Source organism: Mauremys reevesii, linkage group 20 (genome assembly GCF_016161935.1).
Source record: "Mauremys reevesii isolate NIE-2019 linkage group 20, ASM1616193v1, whole genome shotgun sequence".
Classification (NCBI taxonomy): domain Eukaryota; kingdom Metazoa; phylum Chordata; order Testudines; family Geoemydidae; genus Mauremys; species Mauremys reevesii.
The window spans coordinates 20,295,386-20,323,372 of NC_052642.1; the positions used below are offsets into that span (position 1 = coordinate 20,295,386).

A 27,987-nucleotide genomic window follows, 5' to 3' on the forward strand; every position below is an offset into this window, starting at 1 on the left:
CTTTCACAAAGAAATATTTTCTACTACCTGTTTAATCATTAGAAAAATTCTTGACAAAGTGACATTACCAAAATTTAAAAACAAGGACAAAAATTTATGCTCCATTGAGTTTCTGCTCAGCACAGCAAAGAGAGAAAATGTACCAGGGATCCTGTTATGGCTCCCTATTTCTCAGGGTGGATCTGTCTCAGCACCCGGGTAGGTAAGAGCAGCCTGGGGTCACTAATTTAACATCAGCTGTCAAGAGTGCCCAAAGGACTATAGTCCAAGAGGGGATAGTAGTAGCAGAGTGCGCTCCAGTCACACCCTATCCTAACAGCTTCCTACCCCTTATGCTCGGGTAGAGAGGGCGTCAACCACTCAGGAACCGGATGTGCCAGGCAAGCACCAGCTGAGAGCTCCCCTATGCTGGGGGAATTCTCAGCAGGCTAGATCCATTTGCTTTTTTCTTCCAGAGCAGCATAAAAGGGCCAGAATTCATTGGAGAATCTACCCCAAGAAGTTTTAAATAGTTTGACTAAAAATTCCTTGCCCCACTACATTGTTCCGGTTTCACTCTTTGTTCATGTGATATTACAGTCTTACTAGGAGTCCAGTGGTTCATATTGTCTTCCAGGAAAAACAGGGTAGGCAAGACCTGAAATGCAAATATAAAAAGCTATACAGAAAGAAAAACATACAGCCTACCCCCAATCCCCCCAAAAAACAATCCTCTACTTTTCAAGCTTTCTTTACTCAACATGTAGAAGCAATAAATAAATGGCGCACACTTTTTTCCTCTTTCTCGGTTACCTTTAAAGTGTACCTATAAAAAACTTCTTTTAATATCTTCCTGAAGAGATGCTATCTAGCCCTCAGGGCCTCCTTTACATAACACATTAGTTTTCTTTATGGCCTATGTGGAAAACGGTGTTAGTAAAACTGACATTTACAATCTGATACTTATTATTCCTACTTAAAGAGAGTTAATGAGGTGTGTGGCATATTTATCAACACATTTGCAGCCAAATGTTCAAAGCAGGAAAACAAGAATGAAATTTCATGTCATAGGTAACATTTTTTAATACTACCCACATCCTAATCTCATGGTCAAATCCCCAATTGATTTCCTGAATAAAAAGCAGAAGTACAAGTGAACAGTGTAGCAGGATTTGAGCAGGCCTTGGGGAGGTGACCTGAATTGTATGGAAGAGCATGATGAAATGCTTCTTTTTAACCATGAAAGAAACTTTAGTACATTGGCATGTAGAATATACTTGGGAACATCAAGAAATATTTGGAGGTGTTTCAATATATTTATTGTGATGTGCTCCAATAGTGTGTCATCACAGAAAAGCCCATAAACAAATTATTTTGACACGATCCTACCATTCCTTCTCATCCTTTAGAGGCATTACTCAAAACATTCAGCTCATTGTTTGAATAGCAGAAGTGGGAAAAAGTCCATGTGTTACTGAGGCCAGGTTTATGCTCAAAAGTTAAATTGACACAGCTATGTTGCTTAGGGGTGTGAAAAATCCACACCCATGAGCAACGTAGTTAGGACGACCTAACCCTCAGTGTAGATGGCACTAGGTTAATAGAAGAATCCTTCTGTCAATGTAGGTACTGTCTCTCGGGGAGGTGAATTAACTAGGGCAATGGGAGAATTCCTCCCCTTGCTGTAATGAATGGCTATGCTGAGGTGCTACAGCAGTGCAGCTGCAGCTGTGCCGCTGTTGCATTTTAAGTGCAGACATAGCCCTACTTAGATTTGAAAAATTATTAGAGAGAGATACACAGGAGGGAGAATGAATGAAAAGCAGCACCCCAAGAGGCCTACCCCTGGAAACTAGCTGCAAACAGAACAAGAAATACTGTAGTAGCAGAGACAAACATGTATTGTGTTTGTTTCCTTTTAAGCAAAGGCAAAGATGATGTGCCAGAAAATCACGTGTGATTGAAATGTGGTTGTAGATAAGTGCCAAAGGGATGGTTTCTGTCTCTTGGAAACACTCATGACCATGCCATGATTGTGTGTGCTGGATGCTGTCAAGGCCTGCGATCATACAACACACAGGAGTATACTAGAATCCAGTAAGTTCCCTCTGAGGCTGATCCACTTCACTAATCAGTCACTCATAAGAGTATGAGTATTCTCCCTCCTACTAAATGGAGATGAGTGGAGCAGAGCTCTGGGCTATCAGCAAACAACAAGGCTTACTGACAGCATTGTTGTACTAGGCCCTGCCTTCATACTTTTCATTTCTATAGCACCTGTCATATGAGATAAAGTAGTGATATTTTAATCACTAAGAGTGAAATTCACCCCAGTGCAGTGGATCCAATTTCATCCTAAGGTAAGAGAGAGGTTAAGGGCTAGATTGTTAAAGGTGTTTAGGCACCTAAAGATGCAGATAGGTACCTGTGGGATTTTCAAGAGTGATTTCAGTGGGAGTGAGGTGCCAAGACGCTTTTGAAAATCTCAGTAGGTACCTCTCTACATAGGAGCATATCTTTAAATACAGAAATGTATAAAATGAGTGACTGTTGGAGAGATTAATACAACCTGCTGTGTAATGGGTTCCAAATCTTTTACCAGGCAAATGTAAGATGAGGCCTGTGGTGGTGTAAAGGATGTAACTAACATCTTATATTCACATGCAATATTTTATACGAGGCACAATTTGCATGTAAAAAACCAACTTGTTCTTTTATCCAGAAAGATTGTTACTTTTTAAAAATTATTTTGAGAAACGCTGATCAAATGTATTTTGTACTTTGCTGCTGTAACTCCAGTGATTAATTTTAAACCCCCAAATCAACCAATGTATGATACCATACTAAATTAGAATTTCACCCGCATAACTGCAAAGAAGCTGCATGGGAAGTGCCAAGACCTAGTAAGAGCCACTTCATCACCTCTGCATAGTTTCCTTTCTTTCTAATATGAACTATATTAAAACTTTATTTTTTAAACATGTACTTGCTTTCCGATTGGTTGAAACCAAAATATGTGATTTCTGTAATCTGACACTTATCCATTGAAGTCAATGGCAAAACTCCCACTGACTTCACTGAACATAGAAACTGGGCTTTAATAAAATGAACAGCAGGCAAGAATCAGCTATAAAATATTGCTTGGAAAACAATGCCCTCAGGTAAGACATAATATATTGTCCTGTCGAAAATACAGTAATCTTTCCAGCATGATACATTTCTACTCCTTGTACAGTAATTTTCATCTCTTGCTCTTAGCACTGATCACTATTTGTATAATTTCTACATGACTATGTAGACTAGTGTTTCTATAATATTACAGTAGCACAGATGTTATTAACAAATATTTCTTGCTTGCAGAAGACAAGTTTGTAGTTTGGTGCTTAATAGTGAATATATTTATGGGTAAAATTCACTCAAGCCCCACTGCCTTAGGAAAAACAGATCATTCCAACCCTCATTACCTCATAACGTAAGTTACAAATATAATCACTGTAAATTAAGGCAGAATAATACTGTTTAATGTGTCTTTTTACCTAATTATGATCCCAAACACAGTATAAACAGTCTGCTAAAACCCTGGTCTCAATGATTTCTCATTCCAATTTACACAATTCATACCAAATAAAAAAAGATGGGCTTGGGAGGAAAGGATTTTGCCATGGACAATCTATCAGTTAAATGTTTTCCAATCTCATTCTAAACCTAGTCCTAAAAAAGTACATTAATTTTGTAAATGCTGATAGTGACAAAAGTTAACTAGTCAACTAACCACTATTATAAATGACTTATCTCATCTGACACGATTTTTTTTTCCAGCATCTCTCTCACTAAATGTCCACATGCTGTTTAGAGTAAAAAACTTGAACCTCTCCCTCAGGATGACTTTAACAAAGAGATCACCAAAAAGAGAAAGTTCAGCTCAAACCTTCTCCCCAGGCTTGGCTGCCTATTGGGTTCCTCTGTCTTGACTGGTCAGCCCTAACCCTAGATCATCTGTTTTTACAGCACCACTCCCACTTTCCTCATGGCTGTATTGGGCAATAAGATACTTGGCTCAGTGAGTCAGCACAGCAGAACCCACTTTCCAGCAGCATCAACACTTTCTTATAGCATGAGAGCCAGACAAAAAGACATTTTGGGGTAAGAGGATTCAGCTGAGGAATGAGCATCCAGAGTCTGACCACCTGCAGGGCATGCTGCAAACTTTTTATAAAGCTTTCCAACCATAACCAGCTTCCAGTATTCACTGCCAAAGAAAAAAATACTTTAAATTCACCAATAAGTGAGCTGGTTTCACATTTTAGATTTCTCCCCCCCCCCCACTTTGGCCTTTTATTCCAAATTTTGACCTCAGCAGGGACAGGAGTTTTGCCATTGACATAAATGGAGGCACTTTGGTCTCATAACTTGAACCCTGATGCCACATCTAGTCAAAGCTATTCCACACCTATGCATTTTAAGTTTATTCTTCTTGGAAGCTAACTGGTTTCCCAGTGATTCTTAATGAAAAAAGCTGTTTTCAAAGCAGAGAACACTTAGAGTCAGGAGGAAATAAATTGTTAATTTTCTCTTCCTAGAATAAAGCATTTCAAAGCAGCATTCTGCTGCTAGGTGAGGCACATCACGGTCACCATGTTTTCTTATTGCCAAACCCTGTGGTAGAGATTGGAATTTTGTTGTGGTAACACAATAGCTCCTCCCACCATAGGCAAGTTTAATGTGATAGTGAGCTCAGCCCTATCTTTGCAGTTCTTGCATTTAGAGATGACTGGCATTCAAGCAACAAACCAAACAAGCTGATATTTGTTTTATTCAATGCTGCAAACTTGGCTGATTAGTATCTTAATTTGTGCAATCATAAAATTCTCGTCACTTTGCTGCTTTGAAGTAATAGACAAAGTGCAACAAAGGATTCCAGCCACTCTCTCAAAAAAACATAAACAGAGAGTTCATTGGTGAAACAATGGGCAAATTTTTCTCACTTACACAAGTGTATATCTGGAGTAGCTCAATGGACTCCAGCAGAGTTTCTGATGCAAAGGCGTATTGAATCAGGCCCACTACATCTAGTTTTATCTCAGCCATTAGATCCTTCTCTCTAGGGCTAGCCTATACCAGGCATTTTCACTAGTGTAGCTACAACAGTGTAACTGTCCCAGTGTAAGTCATACACCGGTGTGGTTTACTCCAGAAACTCCCCCCCCCCCCCCCCAACAAAAACAAAACAGTGGAAGCTACTCATAAGACCACATTGCCTTGAGGGGGTGTTCTGATTTGTTAGCCACTAAATTATTATATCTGACACCTTCTAGAACAGTGCAAAAATCCATCAGTTATGAAAACAAAAATGTATTCCTTTAAGCTATCCTTATGTAATATGCACTTTCTGAAAAAAATTAATCTGGTTGACACCAGAAGCTGTATTTTCTTGCATAAAGCTAATGTTCTGAACACTTCTACACCAAACAGGTCTCCCTTGATATTTAGGCAACAAAACAATATAAAAATACATATTAGTGTAAATACATATTCTTGTAAAATCAGAGGGAGTGTATTTAATGATTAGAGGAACAAATTGGATGTCAGGAGGCTTGAGTTCTATTCCCAGCAATACTAGTTAAACTGTGTGACTTAGACAATTTAATCTTTCTATGTCTCAACTTTCCCATCTGAAAATGGGGATGAAATGACTCACCTAGGAGTTTAGAGAGACAAGGTGGGTGAGGTAATATCTTGTATTGAACCAGCTTCAGTTGGTGAGCGAGACTATCTTTCAAGCTTACACAGAATTCTTCTCTAGGTCATGGCAATGTACTCAGAGTCTCACACCTACATACAAGGTGGAATACATTGTTTAGGAGTTGTAAGGCTTAACTGACATTTGTAAATGACTGAGATCTTTAGATGAAATATGCTATGGATGATGTGATCCAGTGGCTACTGTACTGCATTAGGAGTTAGGAGACCTACCTTCTATCCCAACTTTGCAACTGATCTGCAGTGTGACCTTGTGCAAGTCACTTTACCTCTCTGTGCTTCTGTTTCCCTGGTACGCTTTGTCTGTCTTATCTATTTAGATGGTAAGCTCTTCAGAGGAAGGACTATTCTATGTACAATGCCTAGTATAATGGAACCTGGTCTCAGGTGCAGTCTCCAAGTGCTACTGTAATAATTGTAATAATAAGTAATCTGAATTTAGCATTAAATATGAGAGATCTTTAAATACTCCCCTTGAAGATAGAGAAATTGTTGCTCACTTTAAACTAGAATAAGGTAAATTAACTGAAACAGAGAAGGCTTTTTTCATAAATATCCTTACAGAGTAGCAACCATCAGTATCTACATCAGTAGTAATCCACAGTGCTTTTAAAAATGGTGCTACAAGACCCTTAATCAATGCAGTTTTCCATGTGGCTAAGCAGGCACGCGCACTGTGTCAGACTCCCCCTTCTCTAGCACTGCAAGACGTAGGAAGCTATTATTCCCAAATGAAGCATTTGGTTGCTGACATCACATGCGGTAGAATCCTTTTGTTTGCCTGTGTCTCCTGCATTGCAATGTTTGTCTGAGTCACAAGCCCCGCCGTCTTTCTTCCTCTGCAACATAGCTCTCCCATCTTCATGGATTTTTAATTTTGACAATACCTGATTCTCATGATAGCACCTGAATATTTTTCCCCTCAGTATTGTATTATGCAAATTACATCTAAACACTATAATGATCCAGAAATCACTGTCACTCTCTTTTTCAGCATTTTAAATAAAGGAGGAGGTTTTGTGACTCACATTCAGCACTGAATTTTGTTTCCAAGCGAAGTCAATTTTAGGATGAATTACTAAATTAAAAATTATAGCTACTGACTCCCACAACTTGAATCTCCTATTTAGGCTGCTGGCTAGGTTTCCCCAGCAATCAAGTTGGCAAATTCTGTGGTTCAAGGGTGTCAAGTAATACATAAATACTCCCCTTGTGGTAAATATTTGCTTTTGTATCTAAACCTCATAAAATGCATCCAGATATTATGGTAACCAGCACACACACCCCATGTTCTTGCAATAATTAATATTTTGAACTGCCATGCAGTCATTCAAGGTATATTTTCTGTGAGAGAGACCAGATCTTTGCTGCATTTTCAGTGGGTACATTTATGTTCTTCCCTTCGGTTTAGATTTTGGAGCTCCTAGAACATTGCTATCTTTTAAGAAACCCATCTCTCTTCTCTAAATTAAATTAGGACCACAAACAAAACATGCCCTAGTGATTAGGATCACCATACTAAATCCTTTATTAGAAGAAAGGTAGAAAAGAGGCTGAAGACTATCCAGCCATGTAGATTAGACCTCAAATGTTTCCCATTCACCAAGATTGGGTCTTATCCAGTACAGCAATCCCTATGTCCTTCTGCTCCAGTATGCTGTGTCGGACCATGGCCAGTAACAAATGCTTCAGCTGTTAAAAAGCTTTGACTGGTCTCGAACATGGACATCGCAGTAGTTAAGGGCTAAAGCCCTGATTTAGCACAGCACTTAAACACATTCTTATCTTTAAGCAGGTGCTTCAGTTTCATTGACTGAGGCCCTTATCCTGCAGCTTGTTCCATATGGACAGACCATTGCACGGAGCCCTATTGAAGTTCAGCTGCACACACAAGCGAATGCATAATCAAGACTTTATGTCATCTGATGTATTGAATTGGATCCCATTGTTCCATGGAGCAAGTGTTTCTCTCTCTCGTGCTCAGACATACAAGTAGCAGCTACAATATTCTTCAACTAAAGAAGCTGAAGCCCCTGGTTGTAGAAAACATTTATTAGTAAAGCCAAATTAGGTCATAAAAATAAACATTTTAATGGCACTACCATTATGCAAACTTGGATATTCTGGGTTTAATATTAAAGTAATTTGGGACACAGCAGTTTTGGTTTAAAATAGTCTCTCAGGCTCCCCTGGATGTTGGACCAATGTTTATAGTGAAAACATTTTCATATGTATCACCTTTGTTGAAGTTTATCCTTTGTATCACTGTTGTTTGTCCCCTTCTATCCGTGGCCGTTTTCGAGGGTTAATTTCAACTTCTGCTGGGGTCTGGCTTGGAGGTGGAGGATGCACATCCCGGAAGCCATGAGGCTGTAAGATACAAACAAAACCAACAACAACAGTGGACCTGACTGTGATCTCAATTACAGTGGTGAGAATCAGGAGTAACTCAAAGTTAATGGAGTGACACTGGTGCAACACATCATCAGAATCAGGTCAGAAAAATGTCATTTATTTTAGAGAAGTTGTTTAAAGTGTTCCTAATCCAGGCTAAGATCAGAATTATAAGAAAGTTCTTCCATCTACAGGCCAACTAAAAGTAAAATGAGAAGAGAGCTTATAAAGATATTTTCCTATCCCCAATCAGGCCATCATTTTCCTTTTGCCACTAATCACCACTATGGCTATGGAGCACCGCTACTTTGTAAATTAACTTACACTGCCTATTGAATGCCAAATCCTTTGGTTCTTACTCAAGCAAAACTCCCTCAGAAGTGAGACACAAGCACTGAAGGATTCAGTGCTAGAATCACATTTGCACTCAAAAACGGGAACTTTTAAACCCCAGGACAAAAGTTGGGGGTTTTTTTAATCTGAAAATTGCAACAAGACATCACGTTGTTACAGAAAAGCATGTCTGAATCTGTCTTATCAAATTGCTCAGATCATCACTGCAGGAACAAGAGTGCTTGTGGCCAATAACTGTGATTTATGGGGCATGCTGGGATGTACCTCATCTGCCAAAACCAAAATGTGGGTCAGAATGTGGAAGTGACCAAAGACAGACACAGAAAAAAAAAATGAGATCTTATAGTGAGGATTAATTTGTTTAGCATCAGTGGCATTTGCTTTAGGATTAGTTCATGGTTCAGAATTTCTGGATTTAAAAAGTTTACAAATAATAAAGGTCCAGAAAATGAATTTTATGTTAAGTGTGTGTCTATCAAAGGACATTTCAGACACATGCATGTGAGGAAAAGGGATATTATACATTATGAAGTGGGAGCCCTGGATTTGGCTCTCTAGACTGACAATGCTATGCAGGAAGCATCTCATGCTGATCTCTCCAGATAGTTAAGGGTCAGTGCTGACTCTCTCACAGTTGTTCTCTGAGGGAAGGATTGTGACTACAATGCAGGGCCTTGGAGAAGGAAAGGGGTTAATCAGGAGAAAAAATTGTTGCCAGGATCTTGAATGCTCAGGGAGACACATGGAGAGGCAGAGAGCATTTCTGAAGAGTTGACATTTCAGGTTGGTGCTGTGTGAAAAATCAGGTAGAATTACTATCAAGTATGTGACTTTTATAAAATGCCAGTGGGTCCTATGCGCAAGACCAATTCAATCCATGAAACAAAGCCAGTAAAAACGTTTTGACTGAACTCCAATCTCTATAGTTCTTGTGTATTTCTAAATGTCTCACCACATACAGTTTGCTGGGGCTTTTTTTTTTTTAAATAAAATTAAAAATTAAAAAGAAGAGATCCCACAAGGGCAGAACTTGTACCATCCATCTGCTATTTTAAGCATCTCAAGTGTTCTTCTAAACTGTATAATGGGGAATCTTAAAGTTTAGTGTTTCTCTGCCATTTACCCTCGGTATAAAGATTGACCTATAGCCAAGAATTCATTTAATCTAACACACACGACTCCTAGATGAAGCATTCCATTAGTTATGTAAGCAGTGGCATGACAAAGTATGAAGTTCTTGGATACCTTGTGCATGTGTTGAAGGTACTTGGCTTTCAGCCTCGTGCTTTTCAGACATCAGAGAAGAGCTATCATTCTTGTATAGCTTCATGGAGTATGCTAGTACTTTTACATAGGGATAACAAAGTTATTCTTTAATTTATCCCTATTCTACAGACAGGAGACTCACTAAGGATAGTTAACTTTATAAACCAGTTAAAAAGGAATGTCATTGACAGTCCTGGAGACCTGGAGCTCTTGTGTTCATAGAACTTAAACATTCATTGGCCACTTAGAATTACAGATTTTGTGTCAGTCTCCCATTGCTAAGCTACAAAGTGACAAAATCTGGGAAAGTTAAGTGAAATGTCATGCTGAAATTCATAACACTTAGTACTTAATGCTGAACATGTAAAGCACACTAATTAATTAATCCGCAAAACCCCTGTGCGACAGCAAAGTCCTATCCCCATTTTACAAGTGGAAAAAACGGTGGGACAGAGATGTGAACTGACTTGCCAATAACCTGGAAGGGTGTCATTCTCCAGATCAGAACCAGGAGTGCCTAGTTACTAGTCTGTGTCTCAGACCACACACTTTTGCCTGTCTGTTTACAGGCATGGAAGTGCCTATAACAGCATTTCTCAACGACCAGTCTGTGGACTGGCACTGATCCCTGAGATCTCACGGACACAATTTAAGGAAGGCAGCAAGTTGGTCCCTGGTATCAAAAAGGTTGAGAAACAGTGGCCTATCAGACCAGCTTTTTGTATCTTGGTGCAGATATGTTCGATCATAAATTTTGCAGCACTGAATGTCTAACTACTAAGATGATATTTAAGAATGGGTACATAGGATGGCTACCACCAAACCTGAATTTAATGGAAGAAATAGATACAGAATTTATCACTCATGGAATTTATCTATCCTTTGAAATCTATGCTGAAGAAGTTCAACAAGACTAAAGGACAACATCTGGATAATCTAAAATTTCAACCAATCTTTGATAGCAGTGCACTCAAGAGAGTGCCACATTTTCAGATTGTATGGAGGGATGGAGTGGAATTGGTCTATTTTACAAAATAAATCTGACCGGAAAAGGCACCTAGAAATATGACTAGAAGATTAAGATATGTTTTAAATTACATTTTTTTCTCCCAAGGTTTGTAAATGAAATGAACAAAATCTTTGATTTCTGTTCACTATGAAAACCTCGGATATTATGGACACCATTAAAAATCTGCAAGAAATGCTATGGCAACATGTTATGAGCACCTGTGACAAACAATTATTACATGTAGCTACCTAAATGACAACTGAAGAGATGAGTTTGGAATTCATTTAATCTGAACAGAACGTAGATAATATTATTACTTTGTACCTATATAGTGCTTTGGATCTGTACATCTTCTAGCACTTCATAAAGGCAGATATCACAATATGTAATTTGTCACTCAGCATTGTATGAAGGTGGCTACCTCCAGTATTGTCTTGCATACAATGTTCTAAAGGACCAAATTGTGCACTCAGAGCTGTACACACATCTTCTGCAAGCATCCTTTTGGATAAACCCCTCCTCCCATCCCTGAATCTTCACCCCAAAAATGAATACTAACTGTAATATGGAAAGGTACGGTCGACTCCTTCTGACTCGGTGATTTGTACAATGTTGCCAACCTGGTCAAACAAAACAGGTTTTGTTAGCATTAGCAAATATACTCTGCTAAAAGATTTAGCAATGTTTCGAAGCGCAATATAAAGCGAACTTTAGGCTTTTAGGGCCAGATTTTCAAAAGAGCACCACATTCAACAGCTCCCATTTAGGTATCTAAATAAAACAACTAAATTTTCAAAAGTTTCAGCACTGTTCTCAATGGGAATTCTGGGGGCATAGCACATTGTCTATTTAGATTGTGAACTCTTTAGGGCGGAGACCTTGCTTCCTTACTTATATGTACACGAGGTGCTGTTGGCCCTATGCAGATAATAATGGAAGTGTTTCACTTCGGAAAGACATTGAGTACAATTCTGCTCCATTCCATTAAGCAATAGATTTGGCCTTGAGAAACAACTGAAAGACAGGTTTAACTGTATCTAGTACGTTCCAACAAGCTCGGAAACAAGCAAGGAGTTTTTCCCAAATGTTTCTCAGGTTTATACATATAATATAGTGCCTAGGGCATTGGATTAGGACACAGGAGACCTTTGTTCTATTCCTAGCCATACCACTGACCTATGCAACTTTAGGCACATCACTTACTCCTTCTGTGCCAGTTTCCCTTCCCACTCTGTCATTCTTGTCTATTTAGACTGTAAGCTGTCTGCTGCAGTAACGATCTCTGTACTGTGTTAGTACAGTGCCTGGCACAATGGAGCCCCAATCCTGGCTGGGGCCACTACATACCACTGTAATACCAAAAAAACAACTAGAAAATATCTGAACAGCAAGAGATTTTGTCCCACCAGCCCTGGGAATGCACACCTCCCTAAAGCTTATACTCTCCCTTGAGAAACATAAGGAAAAAGTTCTGCCTTGCAACAATTTGTCACCTTCCAAACTGTGATACCCTGCCAAGGATCCTGTTAATTATTTTTAGGTGTTTTTTTTCTCCCTTAGGTGCCATTCTATTAGAGAGCACGTAATTACAGCCTGAGGAAGAGTGCCACTTCATATTAACTATATAGGGAATTCCTTAGAACCTTTAAGTGTCGGTTGTACTTTACAAAATAGCCTAAATCTCAAGCAGCATAAGCCATGTTTTTATGGCACTCAGCTGGAGTTCTGCTAGCTGCCTCTGAGTCAACTGGGTCTGTTCTCACAGCAACAAACCACACTGTAATTAAGCACTGAAATTTCCATTGCTGGCAGGGTGGAGAGACAGGCAGATATCATGTTTAACCAAAGCATAATGGACAAGGCAGGAAGACACTAACAGTGACATGAGCTCCACAATAACAGCTATAGAAACAAGGATAGCAAAGCCTACATGGATTGTTAGCTATATCTGGATCATTTACAGATATAACAATTTGTTTATTGCTGTTTGTTGCATGTCTAAAATAGGCAATAGCACTCAAAACTGTAGTAGCTTTGCAGGTCACTCATAAGGAGATGCATGCCACATATAAAGGCAAAGAAGAATGTTCTATGCATAGTGACCCTTTCTGCTTTCTCTATCTGCTAAATATACCTCAGTTGTTCCAGTGGGTTCATGAAGGAGGCAGGCCTCACAGTCAAAATGTCACTGCAAACTTTATTTTCTGTGAGTATTTATGATTAAGAACTTTTGTTCCATCTGGAGTCCACATGCTGATGCAGCGTCCCTCTTCCTAAAGGCTTTTTGGCTGATCAGGGATGTCAAGTTAACTCCAAAACAAACAGCCTGGTGTAATCACGCCATGTCTCTCACAAATGCAGAAAAGAAAAAAAAAATCACAGCTCTCTCTCCAGTTTAAAACAACAACAAAATCCCAACAGCTGGTCTAGTTTGTTCATTGTTTGCAGAGGATTAGGGAGTAGAAGGGAGGTTTTATGCTGCCATAGTTATATCTACACACTGATATTATGTGCAAGACAAAGTCAAGCGAGCAGATAAAGAAGTGGGCTAGGAACATACAGGAAGGAAGGAAGGAAAAAAGAAGTGGTGGCGGGGGAAGTCACATTGCAGCAGACAGAAAGATAAAGTCAAACTGCTCCCTGAGGTGGGTGGTGGGAGTCACCCTCTTTGTTTTGAGCCCTGAAGGTTCCCCTTCAATTTCCCACCATCTGTTAGAAGGAGAACTAAAGGGAGCTCTTCTGAAAGGAAAGGGGTGCTTCAGTTTTTAGTAGGGAGATCCTGCTTTGGGAGGCAGAATGGTCCAATGGATGGGGCCAGGGATTAGGAGGCAGAAGATCTTATTCTTAATTAATTTTATTACTTTAATGCCTAGTCATGGACCAGGACCCCATTGTGCTAAGTCAGTGGTTCTCAAACTGTGGGTCAGGACCCCAAAGTGGATTACAAACCCATTTTAATGGAGTTTCCAGGGCTGGCATTAGACTTGCTGGGGCCCGAGGCCAAAGCCTGAGCCCTACCACCCGGGGCTGCAGCCAAAGCCCTGAGCCCCACCACCCAGGCTTTGGCCCCCCCACCTGGGGCAGTGGGGCTTAGGTGGGCTCAGGCCTCAGTCCCCTTCCTGGGATCATGTAGTAATTTTTGTTGTCAGAAGGGGGACAGGGTGCAATAAAGTTTGAGAACTCCTGTGCTAAGTGCTGTACACACCGGCTTGCCCAAAGTCACACAAAGCTTCTTGGTGCATCCGTTTCCCCACCTGCAGAGTTTGTCCTGGTTTTTTTAAAATACAGGTACTCTACTCCTGTTGGCCCCCCACTGGCATGATCCCACCCTGCTGGTGTCACACACCGCCCCCACCCCACCCCCACCATGCATTTCATATAATATGGCATCTGCCATGTGGCGTGATCTCACACATACCATGCGTGAGGTCAAAAGGGCTTAGAAGTGCAAGAACACTGTTTTCGCCCCACTACCTTATTTAGTGACACTTTTTGAGGTGTATGGATGAAGAGAGCTGTAAATGGCAAGTACAGTTTATTATCCACCAGTCTCCAAATTGCTCTTGAAACTGATGCCACCAGACTGATATTTTGATGCTACATGACATCCTGTCAAAGACATAGTATAGTGCTGCAGCATGCTGATCACATGGGGAGGGAGGAGTTTGTCAGAAAGGTGACCACCCTACTAATGGGCTGACCTAGTAACTGTTGTAGTACTCCTGGGCCCTACCGGCCCAGAGAATGGGAGACCAAGACCTGAAATCAAACTCAGATCCCGGTTGGCCGCTGGGTTTAACCTGAAATAGATTCTCAAATAAAAGCTACAGTAGGCACACACTGTAAATTTACTAGCCTGTACTTTCACTTACCTCTGTTTGTTGTCCCAGTGGAAGATTAAACGGATGGTAGCAGCATGTCCCCAGCTTTCCCCTAAGAGTGACAAAAAAGAAAAAAAAAATCCTGCATGCTGCTTTGTCTCCTACAATGCATTAGCATCAATAAATTTAACAGCAAATAAAAAAAAAGTCATTCATCCACAAAGATGACTGAACTTGCAAACAAAAATGATCTGACTCAATACCCCCCAGAAATAAGTATATAAGGATTCCTTAATTATTTTACCAATTTGTAGGGTCAAGGAATAAAATCTACTCCCCTGGATTTTTGTGTGTGTGTTTTAAGATTGAAGCAATACCTTTATATTCAGAAAAAGGTTTAATATACATTTAGCAAGAGGACAGACACTAGTGATAGCATGAAAGTATGACTAAGAGGAGCTTTTCCATCTTTAGAGAAAAAAGTATAGTGGTTATATAGCAGCATCTAAATTCAAGGCAGTTATAATCTGGCTCTCAATTCTATTTGTAAACACACAAACTTTGCTATTTTCCTCCCAAAATCTTGGATCATAAGAAGGGAATATTATGACCATTAAAGTGCTTACGACTGCTATGCTAAATCCTCCATTTCTGAGACCCCTCTTCTGACTTATTCAAGAAGTAGAGTAGAATGCTCAGAAACTTGAGAAATTGGGGAAATTGCCCCATTTCAAGGGAAGTAATCCCATTATTTCTGTTCACATCTGACTACGAGCTGAAATGTGAATCAATTTATAGATAGCACTAGCAGATGTTTTTCTTTGTATGTTCCAGGAGACATTCTGTAGTCAGAAGATGGATTGGATTTTAAAGCAGTCATCCGGTTAAGTACTGCTAGCATCCCCTATTCATCCCAACACAACCCCATAACTTCTGCATTGAGTCATCAGTATATTTGTCTGCCTCTGACCTGTCACCAGTCCCACCCCATCACATCTTAATTACTGCACACAGGAGGGGGAAGCAATAGAACTCTGATAAAAGATCCTCAAATTAAATAGCTTAATACATCTAGGCCTTCAAGGCAACTTGCCAGGCCCCACTCCATCATGCTAAAGCAAGATTTAAGGTTGTGTTTCATGTTCTGACCTCCAGTTGAGAACCATGACCATGAGTTTTACAAATGGGTGCAATTTCCATTTTAACAACATTTCCATGCATATTTCATTTAAAAAAAATACAAAATGAGATGCTTCTGAGTTAAACTGGCTGCAGATTAATATTGGACCTAATGGATAAGTATACCACACAAAAATGTCGAGGGACACCCATCTTAGCTCTCAGCAGTAGGAAAGAAAGCTGCCCCCTTCCCAGAAAGCTCCTGACTTAATACCTTCCAGCATCTCGTTTTTATTCATAATTTAGGGCTTCCTTTCCACTAGGAAACCGAATAACACTTTAGGGATTAAAGCTCTTGTGAACTCTTGAGAGATTTTCTATGGCCTACTAATCAACAAAACAACATTCAGTGGGGGGGGATAGAAGACAGACAACCAGAGGCAGCAGGGCTGAAAATCGCTGACTTGGATACAAATAGATTAGATGCTAACAAGCCATCATTCTTTGGCTGTAATCAACATTTGAGGAACAAGTTTACTTTAGCCTCATTATTAGACCATTGCCATAGATGTACCATCTACACAGTGGTTCTCAACCAGGGGTACACGTAGCCCTGGGGGTACGCAGATGTCTTCCAGAGGGTACATCAACTCATCTAAATATTTGCCAAGTTCTACAATAGGCTACATAAAAAGCACTAGCAGAGTCAGTACAAACTAAAATGTCATACAATGACTTGTTAATACTGCTCTAATATACTATACACTGAAATATAAGTACAGTGTTTATATTCCAATTGATTTATTATATGGTAACAATGAGAAAGTAAGCAGTTTTTCAGTAATAGCATGTTGTGACACTTTCATATTTTTACATCTGATTTTGTAAGCAAGTAGTTTTAAGTCAAACTCCTGAAAGGGGTACAGTACTCTGGAAGGGTTGAGAACCATTGATCTAGAGGGCCTTCAAATCACTCTCCTAATTCTCCAATGCAACACTTAAAATAGGTGGATCTCCAGAGTAAATACAAATCAAATTGCACACAGCCTTGTGCCACTTCAGAATCCTCAGCCTCTGAGCTGCAGTTGCTTAAAATTGAAATGTGGCTGAGCAGAGGCCCTCTTAGCCTGAATATTTCACCAGCTGAGGACAAACCTTCCCTGTAGCAGGAGATGCGATTTAGTTTAACAAATCTATATAGCTGCACACCTATTTAGGGAAGAGTCACATACAGTTTATGTCTTCTGCAATGGGGAGGCTATGTCATCAAAAAAATCCTTAATTTCAAAACTGCGCAAGGCAGTTTGTGACACCTTGGGACTATCACCTAAATGGACTCCTTTCACATTCTTCACTGTCCCTATGACCCAGTAAACAGAGCAGTTTTCCAAACACTGGCTGTTAAACAAGGTTAAATCTATTAGCTTTAATTCATTTTGAAGCCAGAAAGGCTGCCAAAAATAATGAATACAGCTGAGAGCAGGAGGTAAAGACGACAAAGGGTCAGATACTGAAAGCAAGGTCTTTATCTGGATGCACAGTTCAAAATCCAATGTTGTCCAAGGAGATGCCTTGTATTTGTTCATTTTATCATCTTACTTCTGTGCCAAACGGTTCAAGGGCTGAACATTCATTGGGAACATCTTTACCTCCCACCTCCCTCCACCCCCACCTCAAATAATCAAGACAATCATTACTTGATTCACAGAAGGTGAAGCTGTATGCAGAGAAGGTTTCCCCGTCTAATTATGACATTAAATATATTAAGTTACAACATAAACCAAGAAAGAGAGGAAATTTAAAGCTTAATTAGGCCAAATCTCCATCCTTCAGACAAACTGTTCCAGTCTGCCCTGTAAGCACAGTAGACATTCCCATACAGATCATCCTGCTTATGGGATAGACAAGAGTAATTTGTATGGGTATCTTTACCCTGCTTATAGGATAAATCAAAGTAGAGTGCCCCACACAGAATCTCCCCATCTCTTCACGATTACACAGGGTGAAGGACAGGTTATCCGATGGTTCCAATGTGTGCACCAAATCTGAAACACTTTTGGAAACTATTAATGAGTACAGTTTCAAAGGTTTCCTTTGCCACTGTCTCTGAATATATTTAGGGGTGTGGATGGGAAGTTCTCAGGCAATTGTAGGGGAAGAAAATGAAAGCATGGTGGGGCTATTACCCCTTATGTCTTTGTGGGACATGCTGCAAGACATTAGCTTCAGATTCTGGAAACTAGCTACTGTACCCATTTAATAAAGCAGCAAATCTATACTATTTTCCCTCAAGAAGCAATTCAGTCAAATTTAGGAGTCCTAACAAAGGCTCAAACTAGTAACATTCCCAGTCTGCAACTTAAAGGTTACAAAACAGCGCTTTCAAAACAAAATTGTAAAAAATTAAAAATTAAATCCTTTTTTAGGCTGGGATCTCAGATGCCATATTTGATCGTAGTATTAGTTTTAATAGCAGCAACTGAGGCCTGTAGTGAAAACAATATGGCTTGTTGTATTTCAGGTCTCTCCACCAGCAGCACTAAGTCATCACAGGTTCAGGTAATTTTACTGCCAATACTCAGCATTTTCCTGCAGCCACAGAAATTACAGCCAACATTTTCAGGTTTTTGTTTATGAAAAACAAACATTCAAAGGATAATGTATATTTCAACTTGCTGGCTAAAACACCTACCTAAAGCAGGTACCAACATGGACTGACTTTGTCCAATCCTTGTTGTCATTTGATTTGTCAAAACTACCTAAAAGGGAGTGGGGTGGGGGGGAGAGAAGGAAAAAATAAATACAGGGAAACTGTCATGTAAGAAAAGAAAAGACTGATTTTCCAAGTCTGCATCAAGAAAAGCTATATTAATAATCTAATGCTGCCATTATTACTCAAGCAAGACTCCCACTGACTGCAATGGGACTTTTGCACAAGTAAAGAGAGGCTGGGAACATTTACGGTATCACTATCCAGAGCAGATTAGTAGAACTCTGCAAAAATATTTTCAGTCTGCTATGGAGGGGGCATTGCCCTCATTCAGGACTGTAGCTCTAAAGCTAAACCTTCTCCTCATCCTAGATGCCCAAACATCATACAAGCTGGTACATTACACAGACATCTAAACAGTAGTTAACACAAATTCTATTATTCACATACATAGGCCCTCTGGCAAAGGGGTAGACATCACCCAAATGTGCCATAAACGTACACAGTGATGTACAAAGTGTGCATGTGCTCAGCAATTAGCAGAATCCCTGCAGCTTCTAGTCTAAAAATGCGCAAGTAGGTACAATACAAAGCAATACGCACGAGAACAGACAGAGTGGGGGAGTGTTTTTACAGCATGAATCTTCGTAGGCGGCTCACAGACAGTCTAGATTAGATTCCTGGTAGAATGGAGGTAGTGGTGGGAAAGAGATAAAAAAGGAGCAAGGGAGGTAACAGCTGACTTGATACACTAGATTTGGTAATTTTGCAGATTTTCTTCATTGTAATATTCATTTCAGTTTACTGAAAAAAACAGCACCTATCCCAAACCCAAGGTCTTTCAGTGTTTGGTTTTATTACTGCTGTGCAATTCTTGCCTGACCAGTTAATTCATTAGACGATTTCCTATACATTGTGATTTATCATTTCTTTAGGAAGGGATGTTTGTGCTATACTGCTTCCCTGTTCAATAAAACAAAATATATAGGTATTTGGGTGAAGGAAAGAGACCTATATGATGAAAGCTATTCTCTTTCAAGTTTGCAAGACAACTAATATATGGGCTGGATGGGAATAAAGAGAAAGGTGTACAAAATACAGCTACAGAATACATATATCCCCTGGTACTACACATGAAGGAAAGCCCTTCATAATTCATGTGTGTGCCTTACTGTCACCAGCAGGCACACATGTGTTACACTGGCAGAATGCAGTTATGCGCTTTTCCTTCCTGTAGTTATCTAAGGAAACACGAGGAAGGATTTATTTTTAGCAATACAGACAAAAGCCGATTGCATGACAGCAGTCTGGATGACAGGGAATCAAGTCACCTGGCAATTGTATGGACAAGCACCATTTTGAGACTGTGGAAGCTTTAATTCCTGAACAATGCTTCTCTGTGTTGTAAGGTCTCAAAAAACACCCCTATATTTAGCTATAGCTCCTGAATGCCATCTGCTGGCTAGATGGCTGCACGTTTGCAGACTTGCATACTGAGGTAAATAATGCAGAAACAATTTACAGGCAGGAAACTATGGGTTCCCTGGATGCCAGAGCGATGAGCCAAACCACAGCAAAGAAAGTGGTTTTCCTCCCTCGATGTGGTCCTTTCATGAAAATGGTAGTTATTTCTAAACCAGCAGGCCCAATCTAAGACAATTTAAGGATTCCTAATTTATTTAAATGTGCGCACATGTGGGGCGAAGAAGCTGAAGGCACGAACACTAGCTCTCCTTTTTCTAGATGTTTTTAATAAGAGAAGCTACCAGTGACAAAAGGCCAGTTCAACTTGGCAGAATTAAACTTCACTCTAAGTAGTGTTTCACTGTAACATAAAACAGATGCCATGGGAAAACATTCCCTCTTGACCTTACTGATGGTGGTGGTAGATTCTTTTCTGCACCTCCTCCATCTCTACAACGCATATGCACCACTTCGGTCCCCTCAGATGGAGAGGGTGTGGTCAGCTTTGTGTGTCTTTGCCCCTTCTTTCTACAGGTTAGTAGCAATTTCTCTTCTACTGTTCAGCCAGAGGAGAGGGGAGATGATAATCCACGTGGAAAGACAGTAATAGTCCTCTCACTAGCAAGCATAGCGAAAACCAGTTGTAGCAGAGTGAAACTTCACTGTAAGCGGAGAGCATGAGAAAGGAAAGTCCACTGAAACACCATGGAACTTCAACTCCACTACCGGCAGGTTTTATTATATCTGCTATCATACTTAAAATTCCTACCCCAACCAAGAGGCACGAAGAAAGAAAGTATAAAATAATATAGGCTTCTACAAATTGGTATTTGATCACTTAACTAAGTAGATTCATAAGATACTTCTCAGGTCAATTTTACTTGTGTAGCCAAGTCCAAGAGAAAGACTATCTAACTGTCCACCCTTTGGTTCGTGTCCTTTCTACAGCAGATTCTGCTTATTGGCAACCTCTCAGATGCCAGCAAAAAGTTGCCATTATCCTGTTGTTGCTAATTAGCAGAAGGCAGCTTTGCAGGGCTGCAGTCAGGGAAGGCACTACTGGGATGCGTCTTCCCTGGCTGCAGCCCCACAAACATGCCTGCGGGCAGAGCAGCACTGGGGAGGGGAGCTGCAGCCCAGATACTGGGGCTTTCTATGGTGAGTGGCAATGCTAGGGGCTCAAGGAGCTCCAGGGAGCTCTTTCTGTGCTCTCTGGTGCTTGGGGTTCAGCATGTCCCAGCAGTTCCTTCGCTGGGAGCAGCCCCCCCCAGCAGGATACAGCTCAGGGAGAGGTACCGTGCAGCTATGCCATCAGAGGTGCAGCCCTCCCCACCCTGTTACTGCTCTGCCCACAGCCTCCCCTCCCAGCCCAGAGCTCCTGTGCAGGTCCTTTGCACAGGATAGGTTAGCAGAGCTAAGGAAGCTCTGGGACATGCTGAGCACTGGCCTTTGCCAGGGAAAGCACAAACCAGCACTTCCTTCCCTGGCTGCAGCCTCACAAACTTGCCTGCAGCTGGGGGCTTTTTCCAAAAAAACGTGATGAATAAGCAGTATACCACTGCTAATATCCAGTTCCATTAACATTAAAGTCAATGGTACAGGATTGGTTTCCAGCAAAATGTTGCTATTAACAGGTAGTTGTTAATATCCAGCTACTGTATCTGCTTACAGGCAAACACAAGTTTCAGTTGCATGCCTGCAGTTTTATTTTGCTGTTTTCAGACAGCAGATAACCGCATTAATAGAGTCCTGTTGTGTACTTTGCATATTGTAAAACTGCATCTCCTTTGACTCAACCTCACACCCAAACTCACAGCTAATTTATGAGCATTTGCTATGCTGATCAACTGTTGTGCTAAGCCATTCAGAAGCCGCGTTCGCAGTGAGAGGTCCTCAAAGTCGTGGCGAAAAGGAAAGGCAATTCCATCCACAATAACCAATCGGACCTAAACACAGAAAGCAAAAAATATGGTGTTAAGCTTGTATCCTATAAACTAGTGATGACATCCAACAGAATATTTCAAGTGTATCAGAATCTATTTCATATAAAATAATTAAAATCTTCTATTTGCTATCTATATGTGCCCAATAACCAATAATACGCTAAGATAAAAAGCTGGACAACATTAGTGGTTGAGAATGGAAACAGGAGAAGAGAAAGTTAAGCATCAATTATTACTTTTCAGCCTCCTCAACTTGAATTCCTATTATTTTAATTTCACCCTCACAAAAGAACAGGATGAACTTCACTGATAAGGTAACTCATCAAGGTACTGAGGCTGTAAGCAGAGATCAAGATTGGAAACATGGATTTTAACAGAAATTTACAGATATACCAGGCACTGAGCTATGGAGTTCAGTGTCCCTGTAGATGTTTGCTTTGCTGAGCAGTTTCTTTTGGAGCATTCATTAGCTAAAACTAGAATACAAACACTGCTACAGGCTCATCACCATCCATAGCAGATGAAGATTTTGATTTATTCTAGCTTCATTTGCAATAGCTGTTACGATGGCCAAAATTGCTTCAAGTATAGGAGGGAGACCTGGTAGTCTTGTATTGTTCAAGTGCCTGGTTGCTAAAACAGCAGAATCATGGGATTCTGCAAGTTCTTGCATTATTGGGCAAGGCAACAGCTTGAAAATGACAATGGGAAAACCTTGTTGTTGTACTATTGATTTAACACATCACTGGAAAATAGCTTTAGGGCTGGAACGTACAAGCCTGCAGCAAATGTCACTCTGGGAAATGGCACTGGGAATCCGACAGGAAAGAAGAATTTGAAATGGGAGGTGGAGCTGACATCATCAGAATTAAAACAAGACCCCCTTGCTTTCTCTCATTTCCCCCCAGGGATTCTCTTTCACAAGATTCTAGGTGTCTGTCTGGTGCCTCATATTTGGCTATAAAATTCACTCCTGCCCTTACAGGAATGAGCAAATCAGTTTAACAGTACAATAATTCAGTATACTAGAAAGGCATATTGTATTACCCCATATACATGCCTATCAGATTAATAGATACTGAGGTATGATGGTAATTTACCAGATTTCTTTCTATTGCACTGGTTACAAAATTAGCAGAATTGTGGGTTTAAGGCACTCAAAATAGACAATAACCTAATCTTGATAACAGTTGCCCTGTCCACACCACGGCTAACCCATTCAAGCTGAAGTTGTTTTTATTACTATAAATCAGTCTTCTCTGTAGTGTAGACAGCACCTATGGAGGTAAATACTGCTGCCCACGAAGGCTATCTGAAAAAAGGATCCATGTCATTCATAATACAAAATAAAGTTAGGAGCTGTTCTGGAGTTCCCAGGCTGTCTCTTAGCTCTAAGGCTGCTTGGAGGGATTGGGCGAGTTTTAACACAAAATGGCACTGCAACTGTCTGTTAGGTCACATATCAGGCTGCAGAAGAAATCACCAGAGAGTCTTGTAATTCCCAACCATCAGAATATCAGATTCAAAGCCAAGCATCAATAATCTGCACAGATGGCACAACAGAATAGCAGCCCTTTGCCACTGTGCTAATGAGGCTGTGTGCTCTCCTGGGTGGCCAACACAACAAGGAACCTTTAGTACCTGGCAAAGACAGGGCAATACCAGAGGCAAGTACAACTAAAACTAAAAAGATCATCCAAAAATGGAAAATGAAGTATTAGATACAACCTGTATCCTGGATAACATTCCTAAGCAATAGTCATTTGTACTCTGTTGCACGGAGTCACAGAGCAGCTTGTTGGGGAGAGATTTTCCCTGAAGAATCTAAACATCTTGAAAGGAGGTGGAGGAAATCTGCATTACAATATTGTTACACTCAGAACCTAGGCAACTTTTCAGCAGTTGTCCACTATACAATTAAGCTGCAGGCTCAAGTTGCTCATAGCAACAGAAAACGTATTGAGAGAGAGAAAAGAGTCAGCCTCTGGCTGCCATGATGCTGATAGGTTCTTTTGGTGATGGATGCTGTCCCTGGGGGAGAAAACTGGCACTGTGTCATCCTGGCATCATTACATCATGTTGATGAAATGCAAACATGACCTAGAAATACATTTTCCAAGGGCACCTGTTTCACTAAGCAAATGTAGTATTTGTGGTGTGGTGCCTCAGGAGTCATAGCATTAGGATGGAAATTAAGCAGGTTAAAAGGAAGGAAATTATTAGGAAGAGGAAATTGGTAGCAAGAGTTGAGAGAGAAAGAAGCAGCACAGATTTTTACATCTGAGGTTAGGCAGCAACCAAATCTCAGTTCCCAGGCTCATGGTCTGCTTGGAAACTCAGATTGATCAACCTTTTCTCACACCAATGAAGAAAACCTCAATGTCTTCAATACATCTCCAAATACGTAAGGTATCTTTCATCTAAGTCTGCAGTAACCCTTACCTTTGAATGCTCTGAAAGGAAGTCTGGGAGGAGGTAGACCTGTGCTAGCAGCTCTGTGTAGTCATGACAACGGAAGTAATAGATATGAGAAAGAATACTTTCAAGGGAGAAAGTCTCCAGGGATTTTTGAAAGTCTGGAGGGGGGAGAAAAAAAAAATCTTTGATCAACACATTATTACTCTCATCATTCCTCCAACCCCTGTCTCCAGCACCTAACAACAAAAACAACATTTGAAAATTTGTAAAAAAGGAAAAGGAAGTTATTAGTCAACAATTAAGAGTGGAAGGAAATTTCCTTTCCATTTGGCTTGAAAGTGGGCAGCATAATCACCTTCTAGAAATTGTATCAGAAGCTGTCTCAGGATATGCACACATATTCACTGAAACCTGCAGAGAAGACTGATGCAAAAATGAAAACTAAGTTTAAAAAAAAGAAAAAAAATTGTTCAGTAATATAAATGTTAAGCCAGCTGACCAAAATGACACTAGTCAAAATTAATCAGACAATATTTAATGTGTGGATACTAACTCATGTGATATAGGTGTCCACTCAAATCTGTTAAACATCAATAAGTTATTTGCTCAATGTGATCCTAATATTCATATGCCAAGTCTGCTGGACCTGACACCTTGACAACTTGTCTTCCTAGCTATCTATATGTAAAATAAACCTTTTAAACATAATACAACTTGCCTACATTTAATTAGTTTTGCACATACACCAGTATAAGAATGTTAGCCTACCATGCTGAAAGGAACATGGCTTAGTAATATACCTTCTTCCTGATGTGTTTCAGCAATAAGCTGGCAGTGCTGAACACAGGCAGTTGCAATGTCTACCACTCTGTCTACCATAAAGCTTCCCTCTGTATCAATGAAAACTGCTTCTCCAGCAAGCCCCCCAAAACATTCTGGAATCTGCACATCTACTGCCAGCTGCATACTGTCAGAAGAAACAAAAAGAGTTAAAGACAGAACAATAATTAAATAATATATCAAAACCCCCCACTCCCGATTTATCTCTAAAGTGACAGTTAGTTCTGGTGAGGGGTAAACTGAGCAGGAGATATTACCAGCACCAAGATATTTCTGTAATACAGCATGGAATCTGGGGTTGCAGCCATAACAACAAGAATAAAGGACTTTGGTCCTAGTAACATTCAGTATTATTAAATCCCTAGTTGCACAGAGGTAATATACAAATAAAATACCATAACTGGGTTTTCCCAACACCTGGCGCTCCACAGATCTCTGTGATTTTTGTTAGTTGCACACCACCTCCCAGAATATCATCTAGAGCTGAACAGAAGGTGATGATGAAGCCTTGTGCCTGTTCTTGGGCCAAGAGTTCTAGTGCTGTGCACTTCCCAACAGCTTCCGGATCACCAGCAGTCTTTGTTGCATTACTGTTACATTCTCTTCTTACAATTTGCAAGGTTTCTAGTGCCTCCTCTTTAGAGATTCCAATTTCTGGAGGGAAAGAAAAAGAAAAAGAAAAAAAAGCATGGAACAGTTTATTTTTACCAACAATAGGTCCCAGTATAAATAGAGAGGACCGTTTCTGATGGATTTGTAGGCTCTGCAATTAGACCAGTTAAAAAGATTTGCCAAAAAGTATTAATATTTTTGGAGTAATGATGGAAACAGACTACTCATGCTGACCTATTTGTCTCCAGCTTTGGAATAAAAACTAGTGGCCTGATTTTTAGAAGTACCAAGAACTCAAATCCCACTGAAGTCAATGGAAGCTGCAGACACTCAGCCCCTCTGAATAAATCAGACTATAAATTTCTTCTTCCAATCACTTAACACCAGCTTTCTTTAATATTCATTCTCTTTTGGTGATGACAGGACTTTTTTTTTCCAGAAGATAAAGGTTCACATCACGGCCAGAAAAGCAAATGACTACTGGTTTCTATCCCACTAGAAGCTCATCATACCAACATGACACCACTAATAAGATCTGTAGGAGCTGAACCAAACACAAAGGAAGTGACTCCAACAGCAATTAATGTGGTTTGTTCAAGTTCAGGTGGGAGTGTGCATGATAAAGAAGGGATCTCCAATGAGAGAGCAGAAGTGACGTATGTCATAGATTTGGATGGGACCTGGGAAGACAAATTCCCTGTTGTCATATCATCAGGGACTATAATGATCACTTCAAAAACACATCTTCTGGTTAATGGCTTCAGAATCACAGGTTATGAAGTAGTTTTACTAAATTACAGTGACACCTAGTGGTCATAAGCAGCAAATAACACAGAAGCATATTCCAGGGCCTAAGACCTATTTCAAATCCAAGTGAAGTTATACACAGTAATGGAACAATGCAAGATACATAAATATTTCTGATATATATATAGAAACTGCCCACCAACGAAAAGATATATTTATTTCACTTTGATCTGAGAAATGAGAAAAGATAAAAGCTGAGATAACATATTTCATACATTTATCTTAGTGGATTGGAAGATCTATTCTAGTTTCTTGTGATCCTTACCTTTGTAACCAATTTCAAACCCCTTAACTTGGTTTAGAACCTGAGATGTGTATGTGTGGGGGTAACCTGTTACAGCTCTCCTTTCTCAGTGTCTCATTTCCATTTAGTTCTCAGCAAAAGCAGGATCCTCGGTCAAAGAGTCAGTTCCTTTTTACTGAGATACAGTATAGGTAAAAATAATTAAACACGGGAAAATGTTTTCCTTTCACTTCTTCAGACTTGCATGAAGCCTGGATGAGATAAGACCCTCCTCTCAGGGAGTCCAACCACAGTACTTGAGCACTGTTGAAGTTAAGTGCTTTATACACATTAATTAATTAATTAAACTAGCCAGTTAAAACCCCATTCTTACCAGCAAGGTGCTAGACTGGTTTCCCATGTAGGCAGAGGAGCTCTGTTAATAATCAATGCTCAAAATCACAGTACAGACTGGGGGAATTGGGAGAGGACATTGAAAGGAGACCCAAGAAAAGCCCTAAGAATCTTAAGATAGGGAGCAGGGTGACTGAAGATGAAACCTGGGCTGTGGTGTCTGGGGATGGAACAGTGAGGGGAATCCCAGCCTATGGTACCTAAGAGAGGAAGCTCCCAAGACTAGAGAAGTGGGGAGGTCCCTGGCTAGAGGGGTGTTTGGGGGGTGGGGGTGGCTCAGGGTGGCACATGGCCTGTAGGGAAGGGTCTTGGGGAGGATGAGAATGTGCCTAGGTAGAGGGTAAGGAGCATAGGTGCTGGAACTAGGGGTGCCAGGGGGGCTGCAGTACTATAAGAACTGTTCCAGCACCCCAGTAAGGAAGGTGGCTTGGGGAGAGAACGACGGCCAGAGGGTGAGGTTCGGTGGGGGCGTAGATGGGGTTCGGAAGAAGCTATACAGTGGCAGACAGTCCGGGTCTGCTGGGAAGGGGCAGTCGGTGTGTGTGCAGGCCTGGGCTTGGAAAGAGGAGGGGCAGTGGGAGTGCGAAGGGGGAAAGCGCCGCCGCTGGGCTAGAGCCTAGAAACTGGGACGTGGAATCGGGGCCTTGGCGGGGGATAAACCAGACCCCTCCCCCGATAGGTCCCTGTCCGGTACCTTTGCTGAGCTCGCAGGGCCCGATCTCCAGCAGCTCCTGGGCCGTCTGGAACCCGGCTCCGATGAGCTTAGCCCGGAGGCCAGGGGCTAGGGGAAAGCTGCCCACATCCCGCTGCATGGTCCCCAGGCTGGGCCCGACGCCTCCAGAGCTCTAGGCCTG

At 40.7% G+C, this 27,987-nt stretch overlaps 2 protein-coding genes across 6 annotated transcripts in view; one reads left to right on the plus strand and one right to left on the minus strand.

Moving 5' to 3' along the window:
- Positions 1 to 506: 506 nt before the first annotated feature.
- Positions 507 to 27,983, minus strand: RAD51C (RAD51 paralog C). 5 transcript variants are annotated; one of them, XR_005590209.1, is made up of 11 exons: positions 27,828 to 27,983; positions 25,473 to 25,731; positions 25,038 to 25,204; positions 24,262 to 24,395; positions 21,691 to 21,822; positions 18,395 to 18,461; positions 14,635 to 14,695; positions 11,322 to 11,382; positions 7,978 to 8,109; positions 5,678 to 5,811; positions 507 to 637 (listed from the first exon to the last, which is right to left on the minus strand). XR_005590209.1 is itself a non-coding variant. In XM_039508383.1 (10 exons), exons 1-9 carry the CDS (start codon positions 27,943 to 27,945, stop codon positions 8,002 to 8,004), a joined length of 1,107 nt encoding a protein of 368 aa, XP_039364317.1. In that variant the 5' UTR covers positions 27,946 to 27,983; the 3' UTR covers positions 512 to 637; positions 7,978 to 8,001. The 5 variants fall into 5 exon arrangements, 3 of the variants coding, with proteins under 3 accessions (XP_039364317.1, XP_039364316.1, XP_039364315.1); XM_039508383.1 differs by lacking the exon at positions 5,678 to 5,811 and having other exon boundaries at positions 512 to 637; XM_039508382.1 differs by lacking the exons at positions 507 to 637; positions 5,678 to 5,811 and adding an exon at positions 7,634 to 7,772.
- TEX14 (testis expressed 14, intercellular bridge forming factor) overlaps positions 8,109 to 27,987 on the plus strand; it is a 105,036-nt gene continuing 85,157 nt past the window's right edge. Inside the window, exon 1 of the mRNA XM_039508354.1 lies at positions 8,109 to 8,234. The gene's annotated coding sequence lies outside the window, so the exon portion shown is untranslated. The remainder of the gene's footprint in view (positions 8,235 to 27,987) is intronic.

Bases quoted from the DNA above. Each gene is read 5' to 3' on its own strand.
- RAD51C (XM_039508383.1), bottom strand. From the start codon at position 27,945: ATGCAGCGGGATGTGGGCAGCTTTCCCCTAGCCCCTGGCCTCCGGGCT. The intron at 25,205-25,472 runs GTATTTTATTTG...TTCTTCTGACAG, and splicing joins GTTGGGAAAACCCAGTTATG to TATGCAGCTGGCAGTAGATG. The intron at 11,383-14,634 runs GTAAGTGAAAGT...TTGTTTGACCAG, and splicing joins CACTGGGACAACAAACAGAG to GTTGGCAACATTGTACAAAT.